This window comes from Neolamprologus brichardi, chromosome 3, assembly GCF_056152115.1.
Source record: "Neolamprologus brichardi isolate AB-2024 chromosome 3, ASM5615211v1, whole genome shotgun sequence".
Taxonomy (NCBI): Eukaryota; Metazoa; Chordata; class Actinopteri; order Cichliformes; family Cichlidae; genus Neolamprologus; species Neolamprologus brichardi.
Genome location: NC_142106.1, coordinates 59,051,550 through 59,079,165, shown reverse-complemented (window position 1 = coordinate 59,079,165; position 27,616 = coordinate 59,051,550). Strand labels below are relative to the sequence as shown.

General features: G+C 41.4%; 1 protein-coding gene across 18 annotated transcripts in view; it reads left to right on the top strand.

Annotated features, from left to right (window-relative positions):
• Positions 1-27,616, top strand: part of LOC148105978 (protein NLRC3-like) — a 663,817-nt gene that overhangs the window by 339,175 nt on the left and 297,026 nt on the right. For 5 of the 18 annotated variants that reach the window (XM_087837921.1, XM_087837935.1, XM_087837934.1 and 2 more), the window contains exons 1-3: positions 5,561-5,673; positions 5,930-6,031; positions 6,734-6,812. The exons of 6 other annotated variants lie outside the window; for them this stretch is intronic. In XM_087837921.1, the coding sequence (XP_087694047.1) occupies positions 5,561-5,673; positions 5,930-6,031; positions 6,734-6,812 (294 nt within the window). Of the gene's footprint in view, positions 1-2,446; positions 2,479-5,560; positions 5,674-5,887; positions 6,032-6,733; positions 6,813-10,785; positions 10,991-11,141; positions 12,967-13,819; positions 13,994-18,672; positions 18,847-25,608; positions 25,656-25,803; positions 25,983-26,164; positions 27,528-27,616 lie in introns of those variants that run through there. 7 more of the 18 variants (XM_087837925.1, XM_087837915.1, XM_087837916.1 and 4 more) reach the window with 7 other exon arrangements.

Below are 27,616 nucleotides of genomic sequence, written 5' to 3'. Positions count from 1 at the left end.
GTTGGTGTGTGAAGAAACTGTAAGTTTGCTTTGTTTCCTCCTTTAACAGTTTGTCTTTAGGAACTTTATGAGCAGATCAGGAAGTGAGACGTTTGTATTTACATAAAATAAAACAAATGAGGTGATTTGATGATTGGCTGAATCCACTCTGGTTATCAGTCAGTAACTCTGCACTCAAACATTTGTCTTTGATAAACAGTTTAAAATGATCTGAATGAAACTTTGGATCCAACATCACTGGTGGAACAATGATGGTCCCTTTAACTGGAAACAGATGAAACCAGTTTGTTCTTCAGAAGCCGACATTCAGGTTTTACTGAGTGACGTCAAAACAACATGAAGCTGCTCCAGCTCAGTTCAGGGTCACTGCAAACAGAGATAATCAGAAGTAAATACAGACTCTCACACACACCATCAATATTTAAGGATGTTTTCACTGCGGTTTAAATCCTACATATACTTGATGTTAATGCAGGAGTAAAGCCTCTCAGAATCAAACACATTTAAACCTCTGTGACTCAGGACTGTGTGAAGCGCACAATCGAACACTTTTTCATCTGTTTCAAGTGAAACACAATGAAGTGTTGAAAGGAAAAACATGTTACTATGTGAATCCTGCTTGATGGATCAGAGCAGAGGCTTCACTCTGTGCTCTGTTCATTACTCTGTCAGTCTGAGTTATTCATGAAGGAGCTGATGATAAGCTGGTTAATGTTGGCACACACACACACTGTGACACTGTCAGACATGAGGAAGTGTGCATCGATGCATTCCTATGGGTGGAGACAGAAACTCAAACTGATACGAGTGGTTTAGCTGCAGGGCAGGTGTGACAGGACGATGCTGCACAGCCTCATTGTTCAGGTGTGAGTCAGACTCTGAGTCTTTGTACAGTCCTGTTTAACAACATGTTGTTCCTGTTGATGCGTCACAGAGATCAGCTGTGCTAAACTCTGCTGCATGCAGCTACTAGTTTCTCTAGTTTGGTGATGGAAACGTCGATGAGACTGTTTCCATCACCAAACATCATGAGGAACACCTCTGACTCTGACTCTGTGCATAAAACCACAAATATCCCTTCATGTCTGTTCATCTGATTGTGTAATGTGAGAAACTTTGATGTCTGAAGTTTGTTCCATCATTAAAGTCCAGACTCGTAATTCTTAGAGGTTGGACTCAGCAGACACTCCATAACACAACATCATCACAGTCCTTCACTTATGATTTCATATGATTGCAGTTTTGAGTGTTACAGTGATGTTTTCATGTTGTTGCAGGTCTCTGAGTGTCAGTGAAACCTGTCAGTTAGAACGAAGATCTTTCACTTCATTTCCCTCAGTGCGTTTCAAGACCTAGTGTCATGGTTGCTAGGCAACCTGACACTTTCTGATTTACACGCGCTCACTTCCTGTGTTGTGACATGTTAATTATCCTGAGCGCGCACTGGGCAGGGAGACTCCGCCTCCATTAAAACCAACTAGATGTGGAAGTAGTGACGTTTTAGTTTAGTGCAGACGTGAGAGATGAGTGTCGTTACTGTTCAGTTTGTGTTACAGCGTTTATTGTTTTCATGTGTTATCAGACAGGATTATTTCAGCGATCTCATGTTTATTTTATCCTCCTGTAACTTTATGAAGAGCTAAACTGTCAGCACTAGTTAGTCCTTATAAGAACTGTTTGTGAGCTAAGAATCAACAATGACAAAAACTGTAAGTGTCATGCAGTGAGTCCTCAGAATTAGGCTGATTTTTAAGTTTGTGTCAATCAAAGCTAGAAGCTGGTGTAGCGTTGAGCTTTATTGTTAATTAATTAAAAATATACAGTTTGGATGGATTTGCATTTAAAGATGCAACAAGACTAAAATGGTTAGGGTCAGGAGATCAAAGGTCAGAGCTCCTGTGGGTCTGAGGGCAGCCTCACGTTGGAGAAGGATGAAGGAGTCTGACCTGAGCCAGTGTTTGACATGAACACATCAGCACTGCTGTCAGTGAGCCTAACGACAGCCGTTAGCATCATTTCATTGTTTCAGTCATAAAAACACTTCCTGTCACTGTGGTGGTTACAGTGACATCATGCAGTTTGTGCTTTGACCTCCAGAGGGCGACAAATCAGCACAGACAGAGAGCTCCATTCAAACTTTGCTGCCATCAGTAATAATTCTTCAAATATAATCATCAGTGTTTGAGCAGTTATGATATCAGGGACAATCTAGACATGTGTGACAATACTGAACATGTCACATGACACACCTTAAACATCATGTGATCCACTCTCAGTCTGCGCTTTCATTCATGACTTCAACAGGTTGAAATGAGCTTTGAACAAACATCAGTTCAGTGTTGAAATATTTAAACGCTGCAGGAAGAACAACAAAGTGATGACGGATGTTTGTGTTTCAAAGATGAGAAACAGCAGAAATAAATCACAGCCTGCCAGAGGTTTGGAGTTTCCGAGGTGCATGTGAACGCAGCACACAGTGTCAAATGCTCCAGATTGCCCTCAAACGTCTCTTTGGGTGTTTCCTTCCTGCTCAAAGTTTACTTTCACTTCCTGAACTTCGTGCAGTGGAGCTTGTTGTTGGTGTGTGAAGAAACTGTAAGTTTGCTTTGTTTCCTCCTTTAACAGTTTGTCTTTAGGAACTTTACTGTTTGTTCAGCTCATGTTTGATTTCTTCACACAACAAACTGTGTGTGTTTGTATTTCCGGTCTCTCCATTAAAGTCAGTGTGTAATGTTTTCCTGGCTAACATCAGCTGTGTGCAGCTTAGTTCAGCACAAATCTGCCGCTCCATAGTTCACGGTAACGGACTCACAGCTGGACCAACGAGGCCGAGTGTGTCCGCCACTCTGAGCTACGTTCGTGTTTGTGTACTTGTAGTTTGTACTTTGTGAGTTCACTCAGAGCCCACAGAGGACGCAGCGTACGTGATGACGTCACAGCCCTTTACCTCCTTTACTGTCACTGTGATTAATATTTACACACGAGATGAGACACCTGACAGCATGTTAACGCTAAGCTAAAGCTAAGCTAGCCAAGAACCCAGAGTGACGTTAAAGCTGAGTAAACACTGACCCCAGACCAGCACCGTGATAAAGTGAGCTGCTGCTGCTGAACCTGAACAGGTAACAAAGTGATGAGCAGTCAGGCTGCAGGTTTCTACCTGTTCATGTTCCTACAGTAGAATCACTTTGAAGTGTCTTTGTGCTGTTTCATCTTTGATTTGTGTTCATAAACACTCAGAGAAACATCACGTGACCTCATCAGGATCTGTGTTGGTGTGTGGGGCTGTACCTCAGCTTTAGATTGTTACATGCTCATTTGTTCATTTTACACAGTAACATCAAAGTAATGTTATGAGGAGTAATGAAGTAATGTACTCCATTACTTTTAATAATTGTTCTGTGTAATATGTGTAATAATAACTGTTTTGAGTAATGACCAACACTGATCACAACAAAGAGGAAATGCCTCCAACATGCACAAACATTTGACCCACAACATGCAGTTAATGTGTACAAATGTCTTTGATATGCTGCTCAGTGATGGTGGTGACTGTCAAAGCAGAGCTACTGAGAATCAATAAGTAATATCAATGATGGAATCAGAATCACTAAATTCTTATCATCCCTGTCAGTATCATACATGTGCTGTATAATGTGATAAATGTAGAGGTGCTGGCTGTTCTCTCACTCTGCTGTTTAGCTGTAAAGGACGCCTCCCTGCCTTTGTCTCATTCATGACCTTTAATAGTCTCTTCTAACATGCAGAGATCTGTACGATCTGTTTCATAGAGTCTAACCAGCCTGTACAGTTAACAACAACAGTCACTGCATCACTGACACACAAACGTCATCTCTGTCAATAACAACATTCATACATGGAATAAAAACACATCAGTGGATCATTGCTGGAGCTGCCTGGACTTCAGTCTTCAGGATCTCAGCCAACAGCATCGACATGCTGCTTCAGATGTCTGTGCTCCAGATGTCTGTGCTCCAGATGTCTGTGCTCCAGACGTCTGTGCTCCAGGTGTTTGTGCTCCAGATGTTTGTGCTTCAGATGTCTGTGTTCCAGATGTTTGTGCTCCAGATGTTTGTGCTCCAGGTGTTTGTGCTCCAGATGTCTGTGTTCCAGATGTTTGTGCTCCAGGTGTTTGTGCTCCAGATGTCTGTGTTCCAGATGTCTGTGCTCCAGATGTTTGTGCTCCAGATGTCTGTGCTCCAGGTGTTTGTGCTCCAGGTGTTTGTGCTCCAGATGTCTGTGTTCCAGATGTCTGTGTTCCAGATGTCTGTGCTCCAGATGTTTGTGCTCCAGATGTCTGTGTTCCAGATGTCTGTGTTCCAGGTGTCTGTGCTCCAGGTGTTTGTGCTCCAGGTGTCTGTGCTCCAGGTGTTTGTGCTCCAGATGTTTGTGCTCCAGATGTTTGTGCTCCAGATGTTTGTGCTCCAGGTGTCTGTGCTCCAGATGTCTGTGTTCCAGATGTCTGTGTTCCAGATGTCTGTGTTCCAGATGTTTGTGTTCCAGATGTTTGTCCTCCAGATGTCTGTGCTCCAGATGTCTGTGCTCCAGGTGTTTGTGCTCCAGGTGTTTGTGCTCCAGATGTCTGTGCTCCAGATGTTTGTGCTCCAGATGTCTGTGCTCCAGATGTCTGTGCTCCAGATGTCTGTGCTCCAGATGTTTGTGCTCCAGATGTCTGTGCTCCAGGTGTTTGTGCTCCAGATGTCTGTGTTCCAGATGTTTGTGTTCCAGATGTTTGTGCTTCAGATGTCTGTGTTCCAGATGTTTGTGTTCCAGATGTTTGTGCTTCAGATGTCTGTGCTCCAGATGTCTGTGCTCCAGATGTTTGTGCTCCAGGTGTCTGTGCTCCAGATGTCTGTGTTCCAGATGTCTGTGTTCCAGATGTCTGTGTTCCAGATGTTTGTCCTCCAGGTGTCTGTGCTCCAGATGTTTGTGCTCCAGATGTCTGTGCTCCAGATGTTTGTGCTCCAGATGTCTGTGCTCCAGATGTCTGTGTTCCAGATGTCTGTGCTCCAGATGTTTGTGCTCCAGATGTCTGTGCTCCAGGTGTTTGTGCTCCAGATGTCTGTGTTCCAGATGTTTGTGTTCCAGATGTTTGTGCTTCAGATGTCTGTGTTCCAGATGTCTGTGCTCCAGATGTTTGTGCTCCTGGTTGAAAGGCTCTCAGTTTCCTCCTTGAAATAAGTGTTTATATTGTTGTTATATTGTTGACCCACTATTGATCATGTGTCTCATCACATGATCAATGGTGGGTCAGCGACATGCTTTCTTTCCGTCTCAGGTTTAAATATCTGGGACTCTCCACCGTTTGGTTTTAAAACTGAAGAAGCTTCTCGAATGAAACGTCTTCCAGAAACTTAAAGAAGTTTCTATTTTCTTTCTAAGCTCCTTAGATCACATGACCTGGATGACTGAGCCTACAGACATATTGACCTGGTTTCTAGGTTATATGACAGGTCAGAGGTCAGCGACTGTAACTCAGTTACTCCTGTTAATGTGAACTCACTGAGGGTTTGTGGTTTACCTCTCAGACTGACTGAAGATGATGATGGAGGAAGAGGAGGGCAGAGCAGAGTCTGCAGGGTCCAGCTGTGAGAGTGACGAGTCCAAAGATCTAAATCCTCCAGACTTCAGTGTTGAACCTGGACCAACGAGGTCAGAGAGCTGAACACACTGAGTTACAGAAATAATTCTGCACTGACATTATAATCAGTGTTGATTCTGGTTGATTGTCTGACTGTGTTTGTGAGCTGAGAGGAAATGAAAATGAATTTGTAACAAAAATCAGTTTTGTCCAGTTTTCCTGTAAAAAGCTGAACTCTAATCTAAGAGGACTGTTACTGACAGGAAACAGCTGCATTATCTGCAGTCTGTGTGATCACAGCTGCTTCAATCATGTTTGTGTCTGCAGAGGTCAGAGGTCACAGTCTGCAGGGTCCAGCTGTCCGTCTGTGAGGAGTGACCGGTCCAAAGGTGACGCTCCAAACTTCGGTGCTGAACCTGGACCAACGAGGTCAGAGAGCTGTGATGACTCCTTTACATGTTTGTGTTTCCTGGATAAATATGACCTGAAACATCCTCAGATTGTTACAAAGATTCATTAAAAAGAAAACAATGAAAGAGAAAAGATCCAAATGTTAGACTTGGTCATTTGCTGTTTGAGGACAGTGATGCTCATATCTGTGGGGAAAGTGTGACCTGAGTGGGTTCATGTTTGTCTTTAAAGAACAGAGCTGCTCTGATTCTCTTTGTGTCTGATCTGTTAAACAGTCTGAGAGGTCACACAGAGACCCAGCAGCTAAAGCCTGGATCATACTGGCTGCTGTTAATGAGACTCCATCAGGACAACACTGAGCCACAGTGGTGTTCATGGAAATCAATCAATAAATTCAACTTTACACTGTATTACCAAAGTACTGACTCGTCTGCCTTCACACACATGTAAACTTGAGTGACATCATATTCTGAGTCCACAGCATTCAATATGATGTCAGCCAAGAGTTCAACATATAACAGCTTAAACTGTTCTAAAAAGGTTTTTTCACAGGTTTAAAAGTGTTTACGGGAATTTTTAACGGTTCTTTCAGAAGCACATACGTGAGGTTAGACACAGGAAGCAGCAACACTGACTGAACACAGCTTTTAGAGGCTAAATTCACATTTTAATAATGAAAGTGGCTTCGTGTGTGTGTGTGTGTCCATGGTTCCTCCACAGAGTGGACCAGCAGAGCTCAGAGGTTCCCAGTGGTCAGTCTGCCCAGCAGCATCAAACACAGCTGGACTCCATATTTATGGTCTGTACATGTACAACAAGTACTTTATTATTAATATTAATAATAATACATTTATTTATAGGTCCCTTTCAGAACACCAAGGACTCTGTGGACTAAATGACCAAAAGAAAACAAACTTTGAAATCAGACGGTGCAAATGTGATCACAGGGAAACGTTTTAAACATCGAGGCTTTAAACAAAAACCAAAGTGAAACAGTTTGTAGTCGAGATCAGTGGGAATGAAGCTGAATAATTGTTTTTTCAATAACTTTGAGCTCTTAAAATAGAAAACTAGCTGAAAGTCTGGCTTCTTTTATGAAAAGTACAGAGAAATTAATGGTCGCTCAACGCTTGTGCACAATATAAGAGTTTAAATAAATCTAAAGAATAACTCAAAGTCCTACAATCATACTGAGAAAATCATCTACAGCTAACTATCCAAGTGGATTTGTTTAAGACAGCTCCATCTGCTGGTGGCCCTCTGCAGGTGCATGAAAGGGGCGTGTTTATAGTGAAAGTAGTAGAGAAAGTAAACCCCATGGGAAGGAGGGAGGACTCTCAGCAGCTTCCAGCTCATATTCAGACATTTGACTTCTCACTGAAAGCAGCAAGTTTGAGTGTCTGTACCTTAATTAGAAGAGATAACATGGCCATAGTAATTAGAATTGATTGAGCAATGCTGTCCTTATAATGTAGTTTATTATCTTTATGGACAAGTCCAGTTTGTAAAGCAGAGCAGCAAATCAGGTCCAAATGTGTTGTTCACAGTGAGCCGGATCATCATTGGCTGCTATGTTAACATCCTGCAGCAGGATGTCTTTGGTCAGAGATTGGATAGATCACTAAGTCATTGTTGAGTTTAGGGAGACAGTAGACAGTTGCAGTAGGTTCAGCCAGTTGACACACAGTAGATAAAAATAACTGAAGGCAGGAGCAGACACCTGTATGACTTTCCACCTCTCACATAGATTATTGTCCCTGGGCAGCGCCACAGGGCTGGTAGATGTAAACAAAGCTGGAGGAGAGGATTTATTCATCTGAGAAAAGTCACAGAGTTGTCTTGATGCTCAATCATCCAGGTACGTAAATCCCAATTTTCAGTGGGAGAAACATTTCATCATCATCATCAGGTGACTTCTTCAGTCTCAGCTGACTGCAGCTTTCAATCTTATAAACAGGACATTTGTATAATGACTGAAACCAGCCCACTGAAGGAACAATGGGCTGGGAGGTCAGTTCAGGCATGATAAGACGTATGTCAACCAGATGTGCCCCAGGTCTGGCAATAACGCCACTGTTTATGCGATAGCATGCCATTTCTGGCCCGATTGTGGTTTTGTGTATGTGGCCCAGGCTCATAGAAAACAGGTCTGGCTGGGATCCGGCATCAAGCTGGCACTTCTGACTGACTGGTGTCATGGCAGGGTGTATGTCAACCAGATGCGGGCCAGGTCTGGCAATGATGGCACTATTTATGTTCCTATTTTCCTATTTTAGTTGGAAGAACCAAATGCCATGTTGCAATACTACACTGCTATGGTAGCTAATGTTTCAAATGCAGGTTTGACAGGTTTGTGAGTGTACACTTTATCCAAAACCTAGTGAGGGTTTACTCATCTTTGCCAGTGGGTGGCTGTAGCTCAGGCGGTAGAGCAGGTCTCCTATTGATTGGAAGGTTAGTGGTTCGATCCCTGGCTCCTCCAGTCTGCATGTCGTGAGTGTGAATGTGTATGAATGTAGTTAGGAAGCATTAAGTTAAGAGAAAGTGTGTGTTTGGGTGAATGTGGCATGTTGTGTAGAGCACTTTGAGTAATATAAGAATCCGTCTATTCACTGTCCGAACAGAGTTTCGTCATGTTACTTTTGCACTATTGTGCACATGTTGTTATTACATGGCTTAATTAAGGTACACATTAGGCTGACATCTGGGGCCAGAGCTGAAGCTGTTCTGGGCCAGCACAGGACCAGCAGTGTGTCTGCAACTGGCCCGTGGCTGCACACAACTTACCCATGGCCCACATACCACAAAGAAGGACGGCCCTTTGGTGGCCCAGACCAGGTTTGCCAGAGATAATCCACACATGGGCCAGCAAAGGACCACCAGTGTGTCTACAACTGGCCTTGTGGTGGCCCATGTGTGGGCCACAATTGGCAAACCAGATATGGGCCAACAAAGGGCCGTCATTCTTTGCAGTATGTGGGCCACGTGTAAGCACATTGTGTGGGCCAAATCCGGACCATACCAATTTTGCTCTGTGGGAGGAGATGATGAGAGTCAAACCTTAAATACTGATCTGTATGTGTAAACAGAGTGTACCTTTATGTAGAGATGGCACGATACCACTTTTTTATGTCCGATACCGATATCATAAATTTGGATATCTGCCGATACTGATATGAATCCGATATAGTGTTTTTTAATCAATAAAACAGTTTTTTTTATATCTTGCTGCATTTTGTATAAGTTCATACTCAAGTTTAAATAGACAACAACACTAAAGCTATTCTGTTATACCTGTATGTAAAAAAAACACTGCACCCAAAATATTTCATAGTTCAGCAACACTGATCAATCTAATAAACTTAAACCTGCTCCATCCTCCCTATTCTGGTATTTGAAAGAGTACTTAGCAGAAATATTAAGCAACCTAACTAATAGGGTTCCAACTCCCAGCAACAACAACAACAAAAAAAATAGGGAACCACCCTCCACTTCATGATGCTTAATTGACGTAATCAACTTTAATTTGATGCAGTGTGAAAAAAAATAATGCACAGAAATAAATTATTTTTCAAGAATAATTAAATACATTCAACATCTTTCTTCAACAGAATTGAAGACTGCACAGATGGTATCTTCCCAAAGGAAAAAGTAGTATAGCTTACTAGGGTATATTAGACTTAACAGTTACTATATACAGTAATGGACTTCTATACATTTTACATCAGATTAAAACTTTGGGTGTAAGATTCAGATAATTATTTATTAAAAGCTCGACATTTTAAATGAGAATAAGAAAGAAAAGTATGTCTTTGTGCCCCCTTTTCCCTGTTCATGCCCTATCGGCCCCCCTGGCTAAACTTTGCTAGATCCGCCCCTGCACAGTTACGTCAGCTGTAGAAAAAGATCCTGGTCTAGAAATAATATTAAATAAATTCTAACAACAGCTTATCAAGCTTAAACGTGCTGCTGTTGTTCAGCCGCTGGTTTCCTCTTTCTGGTGCAAAGTGGGCCAAAAACAAAAAAGAGAGACGGAGTCGTGACAGAAAAGCCGATCAGCTGATCATTGATCAGTTTCATGATTGAAGCAGCAGCAGGAGAAGGAGGGAGAGAGAAGAGGCAGTCACTTCATATATCGGTTGTTAAGCTTAAGGTGGGAATGCTTTACAAACATTCAGAGATGAACTTACACACTTGCTTTACTTCTCTCTGGGAAAACTTCCTCGGAGATGAAATGCCGGTTTGGTAGCGAGGCTACAAATACACACAGCCGCTCTATCACGTGACCACACTGCTCCTACGTGCTACGGTTATGAGCCGAGTTACGCCATGTCGCAAGTTTTTGAGGTGCTTTTTTGATATTTAATGGATCGGATTACATTTTTTATTCCTCTCCGATATCCGATCCAGTAATTTAGGTCAGTATCGGACCGATACCGATACGTAATATCGTAATATCTACCTTTAAGACCAGTTGTCTGTATGAGTCACCTGTAACATCTCCAAGTTTCTGGCTTCGATTCTCAACCTGTTGGTAGTTCAACTCTGAACACCAGTGAAATGTTTCTCCCACTTAAATCACTGCATTCATATGAACAGAATCCATGCTTTGGGATCATGGAGTTGTGGAGAATGTCTCAGTTAATAAGATAAAGTCAAACTTATAATTGGTAAAGAGTTCGTGGATGATGTGCCCCTTGATCGTTCGGAAGTGGGTGTTGTGGAGACTGAAGTTCAGAGTGGTGGGTCATTCATAAAGTATTCTGTTTCAGCTGCTGGAGGACAACATCATCACTTTTGTGAAGAACGAGCTGAAGAAGATCCAGAAGGCTCTGAATCCAAATAAGCCCCAGTGCTTGGAGTTTCAGAGGGAGGATGATGAGCAGAGGAGAAAAAGCAGAGAGGCATTTGTGAAGATCACAGTGGACTTCCTGAGGAGAATGAAGCAGGAGGAGCTGGCTGACCATCTGCAGAGACGTAAGAGGATTTATCTAAAGATTTAAGCTGCTGGATAAATGAGACACTCATGACACCAGTGTGTTCGGTCATTTCTCAGTGGGTCAGAAATTGTCATCAGCATTTTGTAAAATGTGATTGTTAAAGTTGTATTTTTATTATTATTATTCAGAACTTCCAGCTGCAGTTTGTCATCATAACCTTAAATCTGCTCTGAAGAAGAAGTTCCAGTGTGTGTTTGAGGGCATCGCTAAAGCAGGAAACTCAACCCTTCTGAATCAGATCTACACAGAGCTCTACATCACAGAGGGAGGGACTGCAGAGGTCAATGATGAACATGAGGTCAGACAGATTGAAACAGCATCCAGGAAACCACACAGACCAGAAACAACAATCAGACAAGAAGACATCTTTAAAGCCTCACCTGGAAGAGATGAACCAATCAGAACAGTGCTGACAAAGGAAGTGGCTGGCATTGGGAAAACAGTTTTAACACAGAAATACAGCCTGGACTGGGCTGAAGACAAAGCCAACCAGGACATCCAGTTCATATTTCCATTCACTTTCAGAGAGCTGAATGTGCTGAAAGAGGAAAAGTTCAGCTTGGTGGGACTTGTTCATCACTTCTTTACTGAAACCAAAGAAGCAGGAATCTGCAGCTTTGAAGACTTCCAGGTTGTGTTCATCTTTGATGGTCTGGATGAGTGTCGACTTCCTCTGGACTTCCACAAAACTACAATCCTAACTGACCCTAGAAAGTCCACCTCAGTGGATGTGCTGCTGATAAACCTCATGAAGGGGAAACTGCTTCCCTCTGCTCACCTCTGGATAACCACACGACCTGCAGCAGCCAATCAGATCCCTCCTGACTGTGTTGGCATGGTGACAGAGGTCAGAGGGTTCACTGACCCACAGAAGGAGGAGTACTTCAGGAAGAGATTCAGAGATGAGGAGCAGGCCAGCAGCATCATCTCCCACATCAAGACATCACGAAGCCTCCACATCATGTGTCACATCCCAGTCTTCTGCTGGATCACTGCTACAGTTCTGGAGGATGTGCTGGAAACCAGAGAGGGAGGACAGCTGCCCAAGACCCTGACTGAGATGTACATCCACTTCCTGGTGGTTCAGGCCAAAGTGAAGAAGGTCAAGTATGATGGAGGAGCTGAGACAGATCCACACTGGAGTCCAGAGAGCAGGAAGATGATTGAGTCTCTGGGAAAACTGGCTTTTGATCAGCTGCAGAAAGGAAACCTGATCTTCTATGAATCAGACCTGACAGAGTGTGGCATCGATATCAGAGCAGCCTCAGTGTACTCAGGAGTGTTCACACAGATCTTTAAAGAGGAGAGAGGACTGTACCAGGACAAGGTGTTCTGCTTCATCCATCTGAGTGTTCAGGAGTTTCTGGCTGCTCTTCATGTCCATCTGACCTTCATCAAGTCTGGACTCAATCTGCTGGAAGAACAAAAAACAACATCCAAGTGGTTTAAATTGTTTGGAAAAAAAGAATTACAGAAAGAAGTTCAATCTGCAGAGAAACACTTCTACCAGAGTGCTGTGAACAAGGCCTTACAGAGTCCAAATGGACACCTGGACTTGTTCCTCCGCTTCCTCCTGCGTCTTTCACTGCAGACCAATCAGACTCTCCTACGAGGTCTGCTGACACAGACAGGAAGTAGCTCACAGACCAATCAGGAAACAGTTCAGTACATCAAGGAGAAGCTCAGTGAGAATCTGTCTGCAGAGAAAAGCATCAATCTGTTCTATTGTCTGAATGAACTGAATGATCGTTCTCTAGTGGAGGAGATCCAACAGTCCCTGAGTTCAGGACGTCTCTCCACAGATAAACTGTCTCCTGCTCAGTGGTCAGCTCTGGTCTTCATCTTACTGTCATCAGAAAAAGATCTGGATGTGTTTGACCTGAAGAAATACTCTGCTTCAGAGGAGACTCTTCTGAGGCTGCTGCCAGTGGTCAAAGCCTCCAAAAAAGCTCTGTAAGTAAACATGTGATCAGGCTTTTATTTATAACATAAACATTGTAATGTGTGATGGACCCTTAAAAACTTAAACATATTTATTTGAATGATCATCAGCACTAAATACAGTATATTATACTTAATGTTTGATAGCAGCAGTAAATGTCAGAGTGTCTTAAACATATCTGGGTGTCAGCTTTTATCAAAGTCATGTCCAGAATCATCCTGTAAGTAAAATTTATTTATACAGCAGCTTCACAGGTCAAAAACCACAAAGTGCTTTACAATAGAAACAGGCAATAAAAACACAGAAGATAAAAACATTAAACAGCAAACACTGAACATCATACAACCTAAAACTAGTTAAAGGCCACTCTGAATACTAGAGTCTGAATAAATGAGTTAGTGGGACCAGTAACAGCCTTTAACTGGAAGATCTCAGATGTGAGATGAGCTGTAGGATTGTAGAAAGTCAGAAATATAGACTGGGACTTAAAGTAAGGACTAAAACTTTAAATAAAGCCTAAAATGAAGAATTATGACCGAATTAACCAATAAGAATCCATTAAATGGGAAAAAAGTCAGTTTAATTTCTGTAATAGTTTTATGATAATTTAATGAGCAGAGAGTTATTGATCAATATGTCAGCTACTTTGGTGCTAATGCACTGCCCGGCACATGGAGCCCAATTGGCATTTGCAATAGAATACCAGAATTGATTGACCATTGTCAGTTAACAAATGTCAGCGTCATCCATTTGTTGACTCTCAGTAAAAAAACAGGATTTATTGCAAAATCTAAAAACTCTTTAGTGCACCCTCATTGCAACTTAACAACAGTGTTTGTTTAATGTTTATCTGTCATTTTTCAGACTGAGTCACTGTAAGCTCTCAGAGAGAGGCTATGAAGCTCTGTCCTCAGCTCTCAGCTCCCAGTCCTCTAGTCTGAGACAGCTGGACCTGAGTAACTCTGACCTGCAGGATTCAGGAGTGAAGTTTCTGTCTGAAGGACTGAAGAGTCCACACTGTAAAATGGAAACTCTCAGGTCAGGATTTAAAATTTTTCATTGATGATCACGTTAAACCTGATTTGTATTACTGCATAAACAGTAAATCTATTTTTAAAAAAGTCTTGATGTAGAAATTAGTGTCTGGGGTTTTTAGTGATATTTGTTCACTTTCTGTCTTTCATTTGCAATGAAATGACCCATCTGCTCCTCTGAGTCCAAAATCTTTATTTTAGCAGTGCTTCATCCACCAAACCTTCTAGTTCGATTCCTGTATTCTGAAGGTTTTTACAGAGCTGTTTGTTCAGATATCAGAATTTGATTTTCAGAAACATTTAGTAATAAAAATATGATCAATTGATTATTTCTGACTGAAAAGATGAAATATATATTTGGTCATATTGATATGACTCATTGCCTCACTTAAACAAAATGTAAACAAAAATTCAAAACAATAGATTAATACAAAACAGAATTTGACTGTTGACCTTAAAGTGAGCTTGAATGCTATTCACTTCCTGTTTTATTTTGGTAGTTATCGTCTCTGGTTTTTACTTTTACTTCCTCCCCCGACATTGTCTACATTAGTTTCTGCTGTAGAAGGTTTTATTGACTGCTTGATTTGTCACTTTTTTTTAAACTATAATTGTTGACTTATAAACTATTGCTAAAATGTATTTTCATTAAAATACCAAATAATTTATTACTTTATCATCTAATTAGATTATAATTCTGTAAATAAGAGTGATAGTGTGGCCTGTGTGGGTTGTCTTCAGGTTCTCTGCTTCCTCCCACAGTCCAAAAACATGCATGCAAGGTTAACTGGAGATGTGTGATTGTGAGCATAAATGTTTGTCTGTCTCTGTCTAGCTCTGTTTCTACCTGCCTACATCACCGTGGTTACTGATGCTGAACCAATAACCTGGTCTGGATCAGGTTATGTTCAGAGTTTTTGTTTAAAATCAGCTGAAGTGCCTCATTTTCACTGATTCTTTCATTTACAGAAAGCTTTAAGTGAGATATAGATTCAGTCATATGTTACTAATATTACTTTTAACCTGAGTAGCAAAAGTCCGCGGTGATCTGAAAATGATGTGCCAGGAGTTGTGCCGTTCTCTGCGGCTTCAGTGACCCTCGAGCTCTCGACTAGCTATCGAGTTGGTGGGTAACAGACGTCTCCGAAAACGTCGAAGCACTTTTTCAAATATTCGATATCTTGATAAACCGAGCAGATATTTGAAGTTTACACACCCACATTCTCACCTGAAAATATGTTAAAAGTTTATTTTGTGACCCAGGAAGATTAATAAGAGTAATTTTAAAACTTAGTAGTGGTCGCCATTGTTGGAAACTGGAGTTTGGCTGGGCCGCACTATGAATTCTGGGATATGGTGGGCCACAAAGGACACACCTGACCCATCCTTCAAATTCGGGGAAAAGGAGGACGCATTTGTTGGCTGCATTCGGAGGAATTTGGACAGCCTTTGGTGCGTCGCTGTGACGTTATCGGTCTACAAATGTGTCCTCAGGAGGATGCAGCCCATGAATTTGGACACACCGAGCCTGCGTGCTGGTAGCACCTTAGCCACAGCTCGGGTGTGGAGGAGAAGCTGAAAAAGGTTTTCTAGTTTGTAAGGAGGAAAAAACTGAGAGGACTAAGTTAAAGAGAGGCTGGAGAGTAACACAGAGCAGCAATTAATGCTGCTCTGTGTTACATGATGATGCTGCCATCCACCCACTGCTCCCAGTGTTGCCAACTCCTCAGTAAGGAAAATTGCTATTGGCTGTCCTAAAAGTCGCTGGAAGTCGCTAAATGATGTCATCGCCTAATTTGGATAAATGGTCATGCTAATGTAATTTTAACGTACGTTGTAGGAGAGAAAAATAACATCGTGGAAGAGACATAACGTGAGTAAAAAACATCCTGGAATGCATTTAAATAAATAAATCATAGTTCTGTCTGTAACTATTACAACACTCTCACCACATTTGTTAACAATTCTCTCAACAAATGTGTTTTTCCTCGTTCTTTGTTATCCAGCTGAGACTTTGGGTATAAATGTGTCATAAACAGGAGAAAGCAGTGCAGGTTTAATGTAATCAAACCTCAGACTGAGTTCAAAATCATCACCTGTCCCTGATACCACATCAGCACCAGAACCATGATGTGTTTACTCACATTTAAAAAGGTGGAGGTCAGTGTGAATGGACTGTTGTCATTGGTCTGAATGTGCCTCTATAAACATGTGCTCTTAATTATTGATGTTTTCCTAATGAACAGAAAATGAGACTTAACAAAATCCTTCTGACTGTTGTTGGAGCAGGTTGGGTCCTGGGTTTGAGTCCCCCACTGTACCACAGGGGCTTCTAGCTTTGTTTCACAGTGTCTAGAACAACAAATAAAACCAAATCACAAAAAAACACATCAAACTTTGAGGGTTTAACCAAGGATGAGGAAGAAGACTCGGCCCCAAACATCTAGATATATGGATGGTTACCACAGCAACCACAGCAGTGTGCTCTCAGTATATTTAGTTGTATAAAGGTGTTTGTGGTGTGTTGCAGCTGAAACAGCCTCATGTATGTTGACACAGGGAGAAAATAGTGTGAGAACACTGTTCACAGCAGTCACAGCTCGCTGCCTTCAACAGTCTCTTCCTTCCTTGTTTGGATGTCACTGATATCATCTTCTGCTCTCACACTGACCACCTGTTGAAGCTAACATGCTAACATGGAAGCAGCAGGTATGCCACCTGTGGCAGCTGAGGTCACGTGATCTGAGTGTTTGAACCACACGTTGGAGCAGCGTTTCCAAACATCTGCACTTCAGAAGCTCCAAAGTGTGGAAACGTCACTGTGGAGCGTCTCATCCCTATCTAAGAGATTTTCTTGCCTCTGCAAAGCGAAGCTTGCAAATAGCACCATAGTTTGTCAATCCCAACCAATCAGAGCGCTCCTTATGTCACATCACATGATTCGTGTGTTTACCTCTTTGATTAGCACCCAAAGAACTAAAGAAAGGCTAAAAGGACGTTCAGCCAATCAAATCCCTCCTAGGAACAGGAAGTCTAGAGAGGAAATGGAGCAGAGAAGGAGAATCACCAGTTTAAATGTCTGAGTTTTAAACTGGTGACCCTCTAAAGAGGCTTTTATTGACTCTGTTTTCTTTACAGCTTTTTTCACCATTTAAACTGTTTAATATCAGATTTAGAAATAACTTTTGGACAGTTTTTCTACATTTGCAGTCAAATGTGACATAAGTAATGACTTTCTGACTTTACGTTGGACTAATCTAACGACTCAGCCTGGCTATGTTGGACTTGGTGTGGAAGCAGCTCCCAGTTTGAGTTTAGGAGACAGACACCCTCTCTACTTTGAAGATCAGCTGCAAACTTTCCTTTTTGATAAAGCTTATAGTTCGAGCTGGATCAGGTGAACCATCCCTTAGTTATGCTGCTATAGGCTCAGGCTGTTGGTGGAATTCCCATGATGCTCTGCTTTCTTCTCCACTCCCCTCTTTTCACTGCTGATGCTTTTATATGTCACTACTGCATGTCTTTTGTCTTCTCTCTCCTTAGTTTGTGTTTTGTTCTTGTCTGTCTGAGCTCATCTCTTCTCTTTCCCCTCACCCTGCAACCAGTCATGGTAGATGCTCCTCCTGGAGCCTGTTTTCACTGGGAGGATCTTTGTGTCAAAGGGAGTTCTTCTTCCCACCACCACCAAGTGCTGCTCACAGTGGATTGTGTCGCGAAATCGATCAATGTAGAGCAGTGAGACAAACCACGGAGGCCCCAGAGAAGTGCAATCAAACGATGAGTTTATTAACACACAGGAGAAAACATCAGCCTATGTCTTCTGACAAAAATACATGTTGTGGACACTTACAAAGCAGTGGGGTATACGCCCCCCCATGGCGTCAATAAAAATAGTCAGATTAAAATAGGTTCCAGACATTAGTCACAGTTAATGGTACATCTTGTACATCTTTAATGGCTATAAACAGACATAGAACTTCTCTTTTCTATAACACCTTCCATACAAGGTAATAAACTTCAAGCCCTCAGGGTCTCTGGGGCTAATTATTGACTCTGGTCATCTGTTGCCAAGTAGAGTAATATATAGTGAGACACCAAATGAGTTAAGGCCTCAGGCCTGACACATTCCTAGATTATGTGTTATATGTATTGTAAGCATGCATGCAATCATCCTGTTCTAGTTTCCCTCAGCATGTATCACCTGGACAGTCACGCCAGTGAAGCTTAAGACCCTTAATGAACCGAACATCAACTCGAAATAAGCACAAATATGCAATGTGTATGAAATACTTCTGACCGTACTTGTAATAAAAGTTAACATAATGGAAGGATCCTCAAATGAACATCTTCAATAGACAACTTTAATGCAATATCAATACTGTGAGAAATATTATTAGATGGAATAATGCTGTAAAGAATGTTATTAATGCAGTTATAATGATGCAGATTATATGGTAGCATTAAAAGAATTTCTGTATCTCCACAATTGTCTGATGGTTGGGGCTTTCTCTCTAATATTGGAGGCTGTTACCTTACACTGTTAAACAGCTTCAGATGACTGTTGTTGTCTGTTGGGAATTGTCACTTTTAAATAAAGTTACATTGAATGGATGTAAATGGATAGATTTTATTGTGACAAAGAGAAAACGATTGTTGACAGATTGTTGTTTTGTGTGTCTGCAGTCTGTCAGGCTGTCTAATCACAGAGGAAGGCTGTACTTCTCTGGCCTCAGCTCTGAGCTCCAACCCCTCCCATCTGAGAGAGCTGGACCTGAGCTACAATCATCCAGGTGACTCAGGAATGAAGCTGCTGTCGGCTGGACTGAAGGATCCAGGCTGGAGACTGGACACTCTCAGGTATGGAGAGAATGTCTGATAGAGGAGGAAGAGATGGAAACATTTCCTGTGTCCTTCACTCAGTTCCTGATTGTTTCCTGCAGATGACACATGAACAATTACACATGCAGGAATATTTTCAGGGACAGACATAGTAGTCTAGCTGGATAGTACATGGATATTTATGTAGGGGTCTCCAAGGAGTCTGTTTGCAGGAAAATTAATTATAACTGATAAGTCATGTTGAGAGTTTCATTAAAAGTAGACCTACAGTTAGGTCCATAAATATTTGGACAGAGACAACATTTTGCAACTTTAGACTTTATTAGGTCACAGGTGTACCTGAGATAGTTGGCACTGTGTACCTAATAAAGTGTCAGTCATGTGTATGTTTCCCATGCTGTATGTCCACAGTCTCAGTGACACTGACAGAAAGATGAAACAAGGCTGTGAATCATTTCAGTCTGTGTGTTTGACAGAGGCAGATAGTAGCAGCTAACATTCGGAAATGGAAGCTTAAATAATGACAAACTCTACATTCACGGCTGAATTCACAATAATTTGTTCTCAAGTGCACATTTAGCAGCTAATGCTAATACTGTTTTCCCTTGCTTTCTACAACTTGAGCAGCTATTGCTAAGTAGGCCACCTTGCTCTGCTAAGGATTTGTGTGACCATGATGGAATCTCTGATAAGCTAATGCTGCTAAGCTGATGCTGTTTATGGGCCCTGTTAGAATCAATATTTCATTCTCATTCTGTTGTTTGAGAACAATATTAACGTCTCACATCATTATTACACAAGAGAAAAGGGTATTAGCGTTAGCTACTAATGCTTATTCACCTAAAATTAGCTTTAGCTGCAAATGGGAGCCTAGTAAGCATAAACCCTTCACATTGTTATAATGCAAGGGAAAAGAGTCACTCATGGCAGCCTATTTAGCATTAACGTCACATCATTATAACACAAGAGAAAAGGGTATTAGCATTAGCTACTAGTGCTTATTCACCTCAAATTACCTTTAGCTGCTAATGGCAGCCTACTTAGCATTAACTCCTCACTAATATAATGCTAATTTACATCAAATCAGGATTAGCTGCTCATATTGTTATAAGGAAAGAGAAAACGGTATTAGCATTAGCTGCTAATAATTATTCACCCCTAATTAGAATAAGCCGCTAAAAGCAGCCTACTTAGCATTAACTCCTCACTTCGTTGTTACCCAACGGAAAAGAGTATTAGTATTAGCTACTATCATTTTTAATAAGTAAGAGAAAACAGTGTTAGCATTATTAGATAATGCTAACTCACATTAAATTAGCATTAGCTATTTACAACAACGTACTTAGAATTAGCCGCTCACATTGGTCATGTCCAAATTCATGGGCTGCATCCTCCTGAGGACCCGGCCTTCGCGGTCTACCTGGGCCAGGTCCTCAGAAGGTCGGGTAGGCCAGAAGTAAACGGCTGGGGAAATTGGACGGTCTAGCCTTCTGATTAGCGTCATCGCTGTCTCGTGGAGTTTAATAAACTCGGCCGTCTACTCCTTGCTATCTAAAATATAACAGGACACTGGCGTAAATTCTCGACCGTCTCATACTACTGTTTAATTAGTTTTCTGTGTGACGTTTAGTCAGCTGTGTAAAAACCAAGGAGGAACCCACCCGGGGCATTAATAACGTTTTATTTTATCTAACCTAATCGAATAAGTACAATCTCAGCCAAACTGATTTACTCACGAACAAACAAAACACTGAAAAAAGCCCAACAATAACATTTTTAGGTTGTCTAAGTGACTTATATATTACGTTTAACCCGAGTAGCAAAAGTCCGCGGTGATCTGAAAATGATGTGCCGGGAGTTGTGCCGTTCTCGGCGGCTTCACTGACCCTCGAGCTCTCGGCTAGCTATCAAGCTGTTGGGTAACAGACGTCTCCGAAAACATCGACGCACTTTTGCAAATATGCAATATCTTGATAAACCGAGCAGATAGTTGATGTTTACACAGCTACTTTCTTGCCTGAAAATATGTTAAAAGTTTATTTTGTGACCCAGAAGGATTTGTATGAGTAATTTTAAAACTTAGTAGCTGCCGCCATTGTTGGAAACTGGAGTTTGGCTGGGCCGCACTATGAATTCTGGGATATGGTAGGCCACAAAGGACACACCCGACCCATCCTTCAAATTCGGGGAAAAGGAGTACGCATTTGTCGGCTGCATTCGGAGGAGTCTACGACTTTGGACAGCCTTCGGTGCGTCGCTGTGACATAATCGGTCTACAAATGCGGCCTCAGGAGGATGCAGCCCGTGAATTTGGACACGACCATTGTTAAAAAGTAAGGGAAAACAGTATTAGCAGTGTGCATAATGCTAATTCACGTCAACGTAGTATTAGTTAAGCATTAGCTGCTGATAATTATTCACCCCTAATTAGAGTTAGCCCCTAATGGCAGCCTACTAAGCATTAACTCCTGACGTCGTTGTAATGCAGGGGAAAAGAGTTACCATTACCGGATAATGCTAATTCACATCAAATTAGCATTAGTTAATAAGGGTAGACTTCGTATCATTAGCTGCTGTCATTCTTACAAAGCAAACAGTATAAGCACTACTAGCTGCTCACATTGTTAAAGGGGAAGAGAAAACGATATTAGCATTAGCTGGTAATAATTATTAACCCCTAATTAGAATTAGCCACTAATGGCATATTGTTAAAAAGTAAGAAAAAACATTGTTAGCATAAGCGGATAATGCTAATTCACCTCAAATTAGTATTAGCTAATAACGGCACCTGCTTAGCATTAGCTGGTCACATTGTTATAAGGCAAGAAAATATGGTATTAGCATTAGCTGCCAATTTCTATTTACCTAAAATTAGCATTAGTGACTAATGGCAATATACTTCTCATTAACTCCTCACTAATACAATGCTAATTCACATCAAATTAGCATTAGCTGCTAATATCAGCCTACTTAGCACTAGCTGCTCACATTGTTAAAAATCAAGAGAATATGGTATTAGCATTAGTTGCCAATGCTTATTCACCTAAAATTAGTATTAGCCACTAATGGTAGCCTATGTACCATAAACTTCTTATTGCTAAATGAAGTTAATTAATGCTAAATAAGCTTAACTAAAATGAAAGTAATGTTAGCTATAGCTGCTGGTATTGTTAAAGTATAAGATAAAAAATTGCTAGCAGAAGAGGATAATGCTAACACACATAATAATTAGCATTACCTAATAATGGCAGCCTTCTTAGCATTAGCTGCTCACATTGTTATAATGCAAGGGAAAAGAGTTGGCAAAAACATAGTTAGCATTAGTGGCTAATGCTAATTCACCTAAATTAGCATTAGCTAATGATGGCTACATACCTAGCATTAGCTACTGATATTGATATAAAGCAAGAAAATATGCTATTAACATTACCTTTTAATGCTTTTTCATCTAAAATTAGAATTAGCCACTAACAGCGTCCTATTTAGCGTTAACTCTTCACATTGCAGGGGAAAAGTTAAAATTGAATTAAAAAAGTGTTCACATTAGCTACTCCTATTGTTTAAAAGTAAGAAATAAACTTCGTTAGCATAAGCGAATAATGCTAATTCACCTCAAATTAGTATTAGCTACTAACGGCAACCTACTTAGTTTTAGCTGGTCACATTTTTATAAACCAAGAAAATATGGTATTAGCATTTGCTGCCAATTCCTATTCAGCTAAAATTAGCATTAGCCACTAATGGCAGTCTACTTAGCATTAACTCCTCACTAATGTAATGCTAATTCACATCCAATTAGCTTTAGCTTTAGCATTAGCTTTTAGCATCAGCCTACCTAGCACTAGCTGCTCACATTGTTAAAAGGGAAGAGAAAACGATATTAGCATTAGGTGGTAATAATTATTCATCCCTAATTAGAATTAGCTGCTAATGGCAGCATACTTAGCATTAACTCCTCACATCGTTATAATGCAAATGATGCTAACTCGCATTAAATTAGACTGCTGTTATTAGCTAATGCTATTTAGCAGTAGCTGCTCACATTGTTATAAAACAAAGGAAAACGATATGAGCATTAGGTTCTAATGCGTATTTGCCTTAAATTAGACTTAGGTGCTAATGGCGGCCTACTTAGCATTAGCAGCTCAGATGTTGTAATGCTAGGGAAAAGAGTGTTAGCATTAGCCGTTCACATTGTTATAAAGTTAAGGGAAATAGTGTTAGCATTAGCTACTTACAAAAGTAAGTGTTAGCATTAGTGCATAATGCTAATTCACATCAAATTAGCATTAGTTAATAAGTCTATTTAGCATTAGCAGATAATGTTGACCCTGGCCCACTGGAAAAGTTAAGAACTAAAGATTTAGGAGTGTTTCTCGATAGCTCTTTCTCATTTGAGAAACAAATGAATTCTGTTATTAAAACCAGCTGTAAGGTTTATATTGTTGATTGTCATTTATGCTTAGAAATATTTAGTCATATATGTTTAAAGTTGTATAATCGATTGCATAATGATAGAGGTTTGATCCTTAGTAGTCTGTAAAGACTCTGTGTGCCTTCCAAAGTGCTCTGGCATGCACACACCACTTGGGGCCATGAGAGAGGTCGTACCTTCTCTTACTGGTTTATGGTGTAGGACAGGGGTCTCAAACTCAATTTAGCTGGGGGCCGCTGCAGGCAGAGTCTGGGTGAGGCTGGGCCACGTTAGGTTTTCCACAAGAAAAGCATGGTTAAAAAATTCCAATCTTCTCAAATCTCTTTATTTTTATTTTTTAACACAAAATATGAAAACAAATTAATTAATTAATTAACAAATTAAGAATTAATAAGAAAATAAATCAATCTAATACATAAATAAAATAATAATAAGATATTTTTAGTCAGTGAACTTATGTGTTTTTTTCAGTCTTCTATATCTGCTGTATTTAGATTGAAATGTCTGTATTAACAGTTCTATAACCTTCTTCTGAACATGAATGGAACACTGTAGAAAATGAACTGTTCTTCTGAACATGGCTTCTCTTGCCTACTCTTTGCTGCTAGAGACCTGGCAGCGTTTCCTCTCGCATAGCCGAGCCAGATTTGGCCTGAGGGAGGAAGCAGTTGCGACCCTCAGTATGTCTTGAAGATGATCATCCGTAAGTCTGGACCTGTACTTGGACTTATTGAAGTTCAAAGTGGAGATGAGCTTTTCGCACAAGTATGTGCTACCAAAAAGGCACATGGTCCGCTTGAACATTCGGGAAAGCCGAGGGAAACTAGGGCTCAATTCTCTCAAAAATTGTCCAAGCTTGTCTGCTTTTCCACTCACCTCCCTGAACTTTGCTTTGAGTTCAGAGTTGCACTGCAGCTCAATGAGCTCCATTTGAAGCACAGAAGGGGCATCTTGCACATCAAAGGAGAAGGGGTCCGCAAAAATTTGAAAGGTGGCTCCGTGTGTCTTGAAGTCAGCAAATCTGTGATCAAATTCCTCCTGTAGCCTCAAAATGACATCAACATACAGACATACATTGGGAGCTGGGCAGTGTCGGTGATGTCTGTGGTCTCATCAAGAGCGACTGAGTATACACTGAAACATTTGGCTTTCTCACACAGTTGGTCATAAATGTCACTTGACAGGTCAGAAATGTGATCTGCTGCGGTGTTGGCAGAAAGGCTGATGTTGCTAAACTGACCTTTCTTTCCCGGACAGACTATATTTGCAGCCTGCAATATGCACTTTTAGACAAATTCACCTTCTGTGAATGGCTTCCCTGCTTTAGCAATCATCTCACTAACCACGTGGCTTCGACTGCTGCATTATTCTCTTTGGTTGCTTTCTTGAAGAAATCTTGCTGCCTCAGTAGATCTGTTTTAAGACTGGCAACCCGGTTCGCTCTCTCATCTCCCTGGTATTTTGCATCCACCTCTGGTTAAGTATAAGAGCCCTTTGTTAGGGGGACCACTGGACTCTTAGCACAAGCTTTGGGGTCACAGGGTCACATCTGGAACACACACACACACACACACACACACACACACATACCTACTCTATGCACAGACTGGTACTCTTTGTTCATACCTGTGTAAGACGTCATATGTTAATGAACTTATGCATATTCATGTAACCTCAATAAAGAGCAGTGTTACGAGGGAGCAGACGAGAGCGACTGAGGTCAAGTGAAGGAACGGCGCTGTCACAGTTCTCTCCCTCATGAATTGTCTGGTTCCAGCGGTGGGTCTGTGCTAGACGACCCATCACCAGCTTTTTCCAGCTTTTTCCACTGGTTACCAGTACGTGGTAGAATCCACTTCCAGATCTGGTTGTTTGTCTTTAAATCTCTGAATGGATTGGCTCCATCTTATCTCTCTTTAACAAAATAATCCAAGTCGAGCCCTCAGGTCTGCAGATAAGTAGCTTCTGACCAGAACTAGACGTAAAAACAGAGGTGAGCTTTATCGATCGCTGCAGACAAACTCTGGAACAGTCGCCCTTCACATCAGGTTGTCACCAACACTCGACATTTTTAAAACCCGGTTGGAAACACATTTGTACTCTGTAGCTTTCAATTCTGACGAGTCTTTATAGTAATTACTGTGTATGTTTCCTATTTTCTCTCTACTCTGTGCAGCACTTTGGCTCAAGCTGTTTTTAAATGTGCTGATAAATAAATGTAGATTTCTTTGAATAAAACAGTGGAGCCGAGCTTTGAGCTCAGTGTGTAACAGTGTGTATGAGAGCCATGTAATGTCCATGTGTGCATGCTGACTGTGCTGCTCTGACCCCCCTCCTCCTTTCAGGGTGGAGCCTGCTGGAGTCCGATGGTTGAGACCAGGTCTGAGGAAGTGTAAGTGTGTTTTTAATGGGATTCATGAAAACAAAGCAGCACACATTCAACCATCTTCATCATGTCAGGAGTCATCATCAAAGTGTCAATCAATGAACAGATGATGGATCAATAACTGCAGCTGGATTGTGTTTGTTCTCTCCATCAGATTCCTGTCAACTCACAATCGACACAAACACAGTGCACACAAACCTCCAACTGTCTGACAACAACAGGAAGGTGACACATGTGTGGGAGGTTCAGTCATATCCTGATCATCCAGACAGATTTGATGATTATCCTCAGCTGCTGTGTAGAGATGGTCTGACTGGTCGCTGTTACTGGGAGGTCGAGTGTAGAGGAGACTTTTATATATCAGTGAGTTACAGAAGCATCAGAAGGAAAGGAGACAGTTATGACTGTGTGTTTGGACGCAATGATCAGTCCTGGAGTCTGCAGTGCTTTGATGGTCTTGGTTATTCTGTCTGTCACAATAACAGAAAAACATCCATCTCCTCCTCCTCCCCCTCCTCCTCCTCCTCCTCCTCCTCCGTCTCTAACAGAGCAGCAGTGTATGTGGACTGTCCTGCTGGCACTCTGTCCTTCTACAGAGTCTCCTCTGACACTCTGATCCACCTCCACACCTTCAACACCACATTCACTCAAACTCTTTATCCTGGGTTTAGGTTCTGGTCTCCTGGTTCCTCAGTGTCCCTGTGCTGAGTGGGATGTAAAGAGTGTCTCCTGTTACAGAAACACTCTGACTGTTGAACAGATAGTTCAGTCTGTACATGTCTGTCTCTTTCACTCACAAACACGTTTTCAGATTCATGGATTCAATCAGTTGATGTTTGAAACTCTTCTAAATGATTCCTTGTAAACTTCTTCCTCTTCAGTCACAAACAAACAGGAAGTGATGTCACATGTGTTCCTGTCCACACAGCAGAATGAGTCTATTGCTGACAGTGATGTACAAACAGAGTGAGCATTTCTGAGGCCCAAAATAAACTGAGTAGTTCACTGAATGAACAATGGACTGTGAGCTCAGTTCCTTCATCATTAGTATGGATTATATATGTATATGTATTATATTAGTATCATATATATCAGGTGCTGCTGCTGCTGGTTTCAGTCATTGTGCAAATGTGCTGTTTGTAAGGTTGTAAAGCTGCAGTCAGCTGAGACTGAAGAAGTCACCTGATCAGTGAGCAAACGTTTCTGAAAACGTCCAGATGAACAGAATCAACCTTTTGGGATCAGCCAGCAATGCAGCATCATTGTTGTTCAGGTTCAGAGGTTTGCAGGAATGAACTGATGACCAGAAACAGCTGCAAAGTCCAATAAAATACCAGCTGGAGTTCAGCTGCATTTGAAGAAGTCAAAGAAAAGTAAGGATGGCAAAGGGCGATGTTTTCTTCCAAAGAACTGAAAACATGGTCGACGCCTCATTAGAAGAATAATCTGGACATTTGTGAGGAACTCTAACCAAGAAAGCAACACAAGAAAGCAACGTCAAACAGATCCAACAGACAGTTTCCATGACTGGAAGTGTTGAGTGTAAAAATGCTACATTGCATTATTGCATCCTCTCACCACAGGAGGTGCTGTTGGCACCACTGATTGCTGATCAGCTGTTCTCTGATGATCTGATTGATACTGTGAATAACGGGACTCACTGAACTCTGTGACACAGTGAAGATTACAGAGTTTAACTTCAACATCTGACTGACGTCACACAGACAGAAGGATGAACCAGTGAGGCACAGAACACAGTTACTGGAGATACTGGATCAGCTCCATGTGAACCTCTGATGGAGAAGCTGCTGAGCCAGAGAAACATCAGGACATGACAGGCAGCTGCACTTATCTAACAACATGTAGCAGAGCTGATCTATGTTAGAGGATCTATCACAGCAGCTGAAGCCAAAGTCCAACACTGGATAGCAGCTGAGCCTGTGCTGAGTGTAGTGTTACAGGAAAAG